General features: G+C 40.3%; 1 protein-coding gene across 1 annotated transcript in view; it reads right to left on the bottom strand.

The window, feature by feature from the left end:
- Nucleotides 1-2,897: 2,897 nt before the first annotated feature.
- Nucleotides 2,898-9,747, bottom strand: part of CCKBR (cholecystokinin B receptor) — a 332,174-nt gene continuing 325,324 nt past the window's right edge. The window contains exon 5 of the mRNA XM_078658711.1: nucleotides 2,898-8,296. Coding sequence (XP_078514837.1) covers nucleotides 7,773-8,296 — 524 coding nt within the window. The 3' untranslated portion in view covers nucleotides 2,898-7,772. The remainder of the gene's footprint in view (nucleotides 8,297-9,747) is intronic.

Genomic DNA, 9,747 nt, shown 5'->3' with positions numbered 1-9,747 from the left:
TTTTCGCGAAGACACCCCAGCCGCTTAAATGTGGCGGGCTCAGACGGGGTCGCGAACCCCTAAATCTCCACACAATCGTCGACCAGTTTTTTAAAAAAACACAACGAAGTCTGAGCCACAAATCCATTCAGCTTGTATTTAATCACAGTTTTCGGAGGTAGACCTCCTTGATCACGAGTAAGTTACTAGTGATCAAGGATGTCTACCTCCGAAACGCGTAGAGTGACGAAGCTGTGATTAAATACACGCTGAATGGATTTGTGGCTCAGACTTCGTTGTGTTTTTTTTAAAACTGGTCGACGATTGTGTGGATATATATATATATGTATATATATATATATATATACATATATATATATATATATATATAGTCAAGGTATAAAAATGTGGATTCAGAACTAGCAAGTATATACTTCCTCTACAAGCACTTACCTTTCATTATTTTGTCCCTCAATATTCTGTCCACAACATTTTTTATCCTTGTTATTCTTGGGCTTAAGTAGTACAACCTTGCGAAAGCACTTGTTCATGAGGCAATATATGAGAGGGTTGACGCAGGCTGAAGTGTAGGAGAGGAGGTGAATGAAAGAGATGGGTGCTCCAGTGAGTGCCTTAAATGCAGACGTCTCATCAAAGGCCTTCCAGGTGTTGACGACGAAGAGGGGCATCCAGCAGATGAAGAACATGGCGACGAGGACAATGAGCATGCAAATCAACTGCTTCCTGGCAATAAGCATGGCCTCTGGGTTCATGAAGTGTGCACGGTCCAATAATGAGGCCCCCCTCGGAGCCAGGGTGGATATTTCTATGGTGTTGCAACGCTTGGCGATTTGGATGTAGCCACCGTCGCCTTCATCGCAATGCATGGGAGTTGTAGTGGTCAATCTATTTTTATGAGCTACAACAAAAAGGAGAAACAGGCAATCACAATCTATGATCATAACTAACTATATACCTCTTGCTTCCCGCTTTATGGGTACTGAAAGCAAAGGATACATTTGACGCTGTATCTTGCTTTTTCTTTCATCATGCGCCTACCTTTTTTTTAGGTGTTAACTATAAATGTAGGTTGTTAAGTTTTATGAAATTATTTTTTCGTATCGATATTTGACTTTTTGTAAAGTTTTCGATTTCCCCCACATCTTCTCATACTGACTTCCCACCAATATGTATTAGATGCTGTCAGGTAATATGATGATACACTATTAACAACGCTGTTAACAGATGCTGCTAGTGAGAAATCACAGATATTATTTTGTACATATGTAGATTTGTATAGAGTGAACTATTCTACAAAGCAATGAAACACTGTACAGTAGAAGGGGAATGCATTGCAAACGAACTGAAAGGGCTAAAAGTCGAGGGGATATAATTCAGCTGTGTATTATCAACTCATACTGGTCTTGTGTTTAGGGCCAAATGTATGGAGGACTAGTAGTCCCTTATTTTACCCATTCCATTTCACCTCAGGCATTCTGCATCTCAATGTGGTCTCCTTGACTCTCAAGACCTTTGGGACACAGAAAAGTTCAATGTAATTCTGTTGTACCCGGCACGCCCGCCTCTATTTTGCCTTATTTACTCCATAGGACTGCTCTGCCATTCCACCAAGACCCATTCCATAACCTGGTAATGCTCGCTCTCAATTGAAGCATCCTTCCTCTGCAGTCTGCTTTCCTGTCCATGCCTACCTATCCACTGTGGCTCTGTCCTGTTCCCTCTCAAAGTTCCTCCCACCCTCTTCACTGTTCTTCCCTCTTCCAGTCCCACTCTCTCATCCAAATTCCAATGTGAAAGCCACTATGACCAGTAAGTTGACCCAGGAAGGGTACACCTGTATTATGCCTGTATTGAAATTATCATGCACCACTTTATCTGCATCATCTGTATACTGACAACAATAGACCAACTTGAATTGCACCCTGTTCACTAGTATGTTGAATACCTAGTGAAAGTGATTGGTAGATATTGCAAACCTACTTAGGATCAGCAGGTGCGCCAAAGTGGATAAACCAGGATTTGCAAACCCTGAGCAATACTTAATGGAGGCAGTAGTCAGTATACATGGAAGTCTGCTAGAATATGGAGGTGTTAGGACTGACCTGCCATAATATCAGCAAATTGTGAATGGAAGTATAAATAGGTAAGTATACACTTGCAATTTCTAAACGTGTGTGTGTATATATATATATATATATATATATATATATATATATATATATATATATATATATATATATATATATATATATATAAATAAATATATATATATATATATATATATAGAGAGAGAGAGAGAGAGAGAGAGAAAGAGAGAGAGGGAGAGAGAGACAGAGACAGACATATATATATAGTACTCTGGTGGCAATCGTTCCAGAGCAATTATATCTTGTCTTAATAACGTTGCTGCTATTTGACAAAACTGCATGAAACTTGTCTCCTTCCCAGAAAGGTTTTGCACTGATCTTTCAAGCAGGAGCAAAGAAAAAAAGGAGGGTCCCAAACCCTTGATTTCTCACTTTTGTTCTCACAGGAACGTTTGCTTTTCTATAAATAAAAAAACAACTAAACTGATTTGCACCAAATTTGGCACAAACAGGATTATTTGCTTTAAATCCGTGAAGTAGTTTTTAAGAAATGTACATTTAAAAGGGTGCCCAGGTTGGTAATGAAGGGGTTAATCTCCTACACCATTGGTGTCCAAGTATGCTTCTGTTGGCCAATTTAAAGGGGAGTATTCAGTCCTGATCGGCTGCCCACACCATGTATGAAATGTTATGGCAGCCATAACTGGACTCGGGGGCATGGTCTCCTTTGAAATACATTGTAGGTTTTGAGGGTCACAAATAAGAGCACATATAAAGGGTGCTAACAGATTTTAGTCACAACATAAATCATTTGTTTGTATTTTTATAGTCATTTAAGTAATTCTGGTGGGTTTGCAGCTGATTTTACCTTGTGAAAAATGCTGGCCCTCTGCTGGGATTGATGAACCATGTCTGACACTAAATTGCTTTCTCACATGAGTTTCGTATGGAGCTGTCATTGCCAGCATTCTGCAGCACACATAGAAGAAAGCAAATCATCATTATTTGAAGGTTATTTATGTGCAGGAAGGGACACCTACCTGCACATAAACAATCATTTATTGTGTTTTGCTCTATGTGTGCTGCAGAATGTAGTACACATAGAAAAAGCTAAAACAAGGGGAATACAAATATTTCTTCTCGTTGCGCTATTCAAACGCCTGCTATTGCATGGCGTTACTTTTTGGTGCTGCCTCAGATTTACACATCCTTGTAAATCTGGCGCAACGTCAAAAAGCAATGGTTGTTGCAGTGGAACGCCCACAGCAACATCTATTGCACTCACCTTTCATGCAAAGTGATACATGTAAAGGGGCTGTATTTACAAGGGGGCATTAAGACACAAAAAGTGGCTTAACGCCGCTTTGTAATTATGGAGAAGGGCATGAATTCCGGTGGTGCTATCCCCTTGTAAATATACCTCACTGTATCTATAAACGTGTTATGTTTTGTCACAAGTGAATACATCAATGAGTACATGCCTCAGCACAACACTGGAGATGTAGACATACAACCACCAGCAGCAGATATTTTGCTAGTTTTTCAAATGTACCTTTTCAGAAGCGACAAGGCACATTTGGCTCAGAAATGTAAATTTTTCACAGTCAAAGATTTCGTGTGGATTCCCAAAAAATGTAGTCGGGCCAGCATCCGGATATCAGAGTTTACAAGCGTGATCTAACGTGTTAGTGCCATTTTACTTCATTGGGGGAGGTCCGAGTAAAGATACTCTGTGCATAGCTGTAGCTACAAGGGCAATTACTTAGTCGTAAAGGCATTACTTTAACACAAAGTATGTGATTTCCTGCATACTCCTCTTCTGACACACTGCAGGCACTTATTATGGATCAGGTGAAGCAGAGTGTTGGGCCTCACACATTGAATGATAGCTATAGAGTCAAAGTGTGATCTGTTCTGACTGTGTATTCGTGGTTTTGTATTTGGAACAACCCAACAAGGGATGGACATCAAACCAAAGCCAAAATAGCTCCACATCTGATCTACACAAATTATGTCACAAAAGAAAGGACCCGCATGCCTCTGTTTTAGCCTCTGAAGCTCAAAAGCGGCCTGTGCCTTTGGGTAAATCTTCGATAACCTTTGCCAGAATTCCAATGTCCTCAGCCACATCTTTTCACAGAAACAATTTAAATTCAAGACCATCTCTCTGCCCAATTGTCTAAAGCATCTTTTCAGTGATCCAGGTTTGGAATGTGTAACCAGTGCACTCAAGGCCATTACATTGGCATACTCCAAAACCTTCCACAAAGGCTTAACAGGATCATCCATCTCACCACTACAGTGCCCATGCACATTTGAAAAGTCGACTGCCATGATCAAGTCAGACATAACACATGAAGCCCTTCATGAAAATATTTCAGAGGTGCCAATTAGAAACAATCAACTATCTACATAAATTCTCCATATTCCCACCGTATGATCCCATGAACATCTCTTCCAACCAATATTTTCAACCTCCACACTGGTTGTAGAGCCCTCTATCCAAACGCACTTTGACCCTTCAGACCCACATTATTTTGTCTTGCTAGAGGAGCAATGCTGCTCTTGCAAAGCTTCATGGATACCAACCACGCTTCGCGTCCTTATAACTAGTGTGCAAAGAAGCTGTACACATTGTGCTCCATAATACCACATTTAATTGGGAAGAGAAGAACAATAACCACAGCAATGTCTTTGCATCTTCTGTAAAAGCCAATGAACATGGAAAGCATAATTGGAGCTTACAATATGTCTAATAATGTTATAATAAAATGTACTCACGTGTTCTGGTTGCAACTCTGAAATTTGTGATTGCCCTTCCTTTCGATTGGTTTGTAATTTGTGTTGTAGTGTCTTTTAGAGCGGGAGGCTGTGATGCTTTCTCCCTCCTGTACTGTGTAACATGGCTAGGTTCTTGCTGACTATCATACTCAATCCATTCTCAAGTGTATTGTTACAAACGTAATACTGTGTTGGCCCTACTTACCACCTCAGTGGCACTCCATTGGTATAGACTAAACCTACCCATCCCCTCTTCCTTCTCCACATTCTCTGTGAAATCCTTCTTCAGTCCACGTAGGATACCTGATCACTCACTCAGCCATTCACAAACTTCACCATACCAGCACTTCAAACATTACCAAGAGAGCAGACTTGGTCTCAACACAGTAGAATTTGTCTCACTATAAACAGTAAATACACAGCTGGCAATAGAAAATGCTAAATAATACAACATACAAGGTTCACAGCATCAACTGAGGAACAGTCACACTGTCAATTACATCAGCATTTGAAAAAATTTCACAAAAATTAGTAGCCGGAGTCTCCGCTTGGCATTCGGATTTGCATCAATGTTGGAGAAAATAATTGATGGAACCCTTCATAAGCTTGACCGGGGCAGATGCTGTTTCCTGGTTGAATGTCCTTGACATTTAGCATGTACAATATGTGGATGATTATATGATCATATAAAGCGCTGAGATAAGGACGACAGGTCAGCCTTCATATCCACTGGTCAAGCAGAATTCACATGGCTGTGGCCCTTTCATTGTGGAACCTGTTACCATAATGCCTTCAAACCCCCATGTGCTTTTCCAGGAAACTGATGTTTCAATTCACAAACATGACTGACAAGCACGGTACACTGTATAACTATACGGGTACATGGGATTAGTTACCAAAAACCAACTTGCAATGCAACACTTTCTGGGTGCCATCTGTGTAGAGTTGATCAAGCTGTTTTTATGCATCTCTGTCGGTAGTGATCGAGGCCGGGTCCAGCACGTGGCATAGCTTACCACTACTTGCTCCTAGGCACTACAACCTCCAACAAAAGAAGCCAATCTCTGTATCCATTATTGGTGTTACCAATGTCAAAAGGTTTGCCTAAAGTCACGAGCAGTTAGAGATTTAGAACCAGCTGATCAGTTTTGGATTTGTCTCTAATGATCCAAATAAATCCATTAATAAATACCAATAGAGTAAACGCGTATGTCCATGAATAAGGACAAATGCTCCAGTGATGCAGGAAAATACATTGGACTTTTTTGTAGGAGGCAACAGGTGTTTCTTTACATGTTCAAGTCTTCAGGAATTATAATGTAGTGTTACATCACAGGTTGAAGTCTTCTCGCACAATATATTAAAGACACTAATGTCCCTAACTCCTCACGTCCGTTGTCAGTACTCAAGAGGTTGGCATATAATCAATGGAACATGTATCTTGAGGAATAACCAGTGTATCCAGAGCAGTCGGCCGCGATGCCTGAAGATATAGTGTGTTGGTGACTTGCCAGTGTAAAGTTGACGGATCTCTCAGCCTGTATGGTCGGGTAGAACAGTGCAGCCTGAATTGTCCAAGGGAACATCTTTCTAGAGAGTTATTCTCGTGAAACAAACTTTTACACTTCTGTAGTCCTATCCACAATACTGATAGGAAGTATTTTTCTAGGACTGTTGTCTCTTTTTTTCTCAGGGTTTTATTTTAGTCAAACTGGAGCAGATATGTCTGGAGGGCATCTATTGGGCAGACATGGGCTACAATTCTTATGTGCTGGACAGTGAGATACTTCCAGCCACCAACAGCAGAGGTGACTTGTGATAAGGGATGTTACTATCATCTGTGCAAGTGATGTCTTTGAGCAGACTTTCCCAGATGTTTTGAAGTTACTGTAAGATGAGAGTTGTCACTGTTGGCTGCGCCCATAGAGGATCACAGGCCGGCTGTCTACAGCTTTAAAAATGAGGTGCCCTCGCTGCCCAGTGAGGGATGTTCAAATGTTTTCTGCCTTTATAACAAGATACGTTTATAGACAATTCCTTGAAATTGTGTCAAAGTTAAAAATAAAAATCTAAAACAGGACATCCACCATAACACGTAGACCAGTGTTTGGACAAGAATGGTTACAAAAGTGTAATGATGAAGCAGAATGGGTAGAGGTGATCATGTCAACAGCACAGTTGTTCCATGCAGCAGAGGATCTTTTTTCCAGCAGGGACAGAAGACTGCATTTTCAGAAATCGAGATCCCTCCGCCTTCACGGTTGGTGCAGTACAGTTAACGGGGGCAGTGGCTTGACAAAAGCTGAGGTATAAACACATATTTAGAGGGGACCTTGTTCACTGTTTCCATTTAACTGCATGGAATTCCTTAGTCAACTTGACTTTTCTCTTGATTACCTCTGTGCATATTTCAGCTCCCAGCATGGTTGCACTTGTCTAAACCAAACAAGGTTCTGGAACAACAGAAGTACCTGCTCTTTTAGCCTTTATGCAGACTGTCCCTTTTGTTGCTTAGTTGTCTTCTCGGCCAGACTTTTGAAGCACTATCAGTGTGAGCTTCCAGTAAGCAGCAACTAGGTTGGAATATCAACATATCTTACAATTAAGTAAAACAGTTCAGAAGGGACCCCAAAAGCACTGGGTGCTCTCAAATACTTGAGCTTTACAGTGAATCAAATTCCCTAGGTCTTTAAGGCTTTATGGTTTCTTAGGTTAGGTGAAGATGACGCAATCAGCTTTTTTCTTTAAAAAAGTAAATGAGTCAATAAAATTAACCAAAACAATATTTGATTGAAAAGCCTCAACAAAACCTGTTCTGATCTTCCGATGTACCTTTAGATGCCTTGTGAACCCACTCATCTTCATGAAGGAACTTCCTTGGCCCCACAGATGGACGGACAGTGCTCAGGCTGGTCCTAGGCTACTGACTGTGGTGTAGCTGAACTTAGACAGCGAGGCACCCGTGACAGCAACATCTTCCTCCGGGTCTCGTAAACGCCGGCATGGTTTAAAACAGTTGGCGAAAGTGCCAAAAAAGGCCTTGCGAAAACGCTTGTTCATGAAGCAATATATAAGTGGGTTGACGCAGGCTGAAGTGTAGGAGAGGAGGTGGATGAAAGAAATGGGTGCCCCGGTGAGGGCCTTGAATGCAGACGTCTCATCAAAGGCCTTCCACGTGTTGGCTACGAAGATGGGCATCCAGCAGATGAAGAACATGGCAACGATGACAATGAGCATGCGGATCACCCGCTTCTTGGCAATAAGCTTTGCCTCTGAGTTGTTAATGCGTGCACGATCCAGCTGTGAGGCACCACTGGGAGTCAAGGTGGACATTTCCATGGTGTTGCGACGCTTGGTGATTTGGATGTAGCAACCATCGCCTTCATCGCAGGGCATGGGAGTTGTAGTGGTCAATCCATTTTTATGAGCTACAAAAAAAAGGAGAAACAGGCAATCACAATCTATGATCATCATAACTAACTATATAACTATTGCTTAATGCTTTTGGGTGGGTGCTGAAAGCAAAAGACGGATTTCATGATGTGTCGCACCTTTTCTTTCCACATGTGCCTCCATTGCTTTATATATTAAATATAAATGTAGGCTCTTACGATTTATGAATTAATTTTTTTCGTCTTGGTGTTTGCCTTTTTGTAAAGTACAGTTTTAGATTCCTTTGTCATCTTACATTGTATCCCAACCGATTTGTGTTAGATGCTATCAGTCAGTATGAAGATTCACTATTGACAAGGCTGTTAACCGATGCTGCTAGTAACAAAATAGAGTAATTATCATGTGCATATGAAGATTTATATAGAATGAACCTAACTAAAAACAATGGAACAATGTACATTAGAAGGGGGATGCAGTGCAGAAGAACTGGAAGGGCTAAAGGTCAAGAGGAATATCATCACTCAGTTGTGCATTTGTCAAACATACTATTGTGGAAGTTTTCCACAATTCAACTAAAATGTGTCTTAATTTCAGTTAGTTTTTATTTTAGTTCAGTCATGCATTAATATAGAGCTATTGCAACTGAAGAGAAATCATTGTGATGTGTTTTAATGTGTTTTTCTGTTTTAGATTAAACTAGGTATCAGGTAGGCCTCAACACCATCTTTGTTAAAATCTCTACGGTATCATGTTTTTCAGTCTGTTTTTATATTTCTCGCTTAACACTTCAAGCAGCAAGATGTGCACTGTTTACTTTGTATGACATTGTTTTTGAAGAACTGGCCAGAGGAACACTTGTGCTACTTTCCAAGGCTCTTCCTCCTAGCACACATTAAATTCACAATTCCAGTCCAGATGACATTAAGTCAGAGGAGACACATCAATATTCATGTAGTGGGTTAGTACTCAGATGGTATGGTTATGTAATGTTTTAAGAAATAAGAAGTAAGATTTGCTATAATAATGAACACGCTGTGCTGTCTTTGCAGTTTCTCAATGATTTCCTATGCTCAAAATGACTACATAAACTGTTGAATTTGGGGATATGCCAGATCTTTTGCGTCTTTACAAGGGATCCTACTTTATTGTCTAAATATTCACTGCAAATTTGGGATTTGTTATATAATTAATAGATTTTTGACTATTTTGCATTTTTTATATAACTGAAAACCTTCATGTCAATTGATTCCCACGTGTCTGACTGATTCGATGGGATTTCTGCAGCATTTGCATTTTCCTATTTTCTGGATTGCACTTTTACATTTTAATAAACCCTCATGGTTTTCTCTACATTTCTGACCTCAAACTCTAATTTTGAGTCAGTTGTTTCTTATTGACTGCCTTAGGAAAATGCTAATTTGAATGTTGTCTCTAAGAACACATTACCTCATATTCCTTGAGGTTAACACAGTCCCCATACTCCCAC

This window comes from Lissotriton helveticus, chromosome 8, assembly GCF_964261635.1.
Source record: "Lissotriton helveticus chromosome 8, aLisHel1.1, whole genome shotgun sequence".
NCBI lineage: Eukaryota > Metazoa > Chordata > Amphibia > Caudata > Salamandridae > Lissotriton > Lissotriton helveticus.
This window is presented reverse-complemented; position numbering and strand designations above follow the sequence as displayed.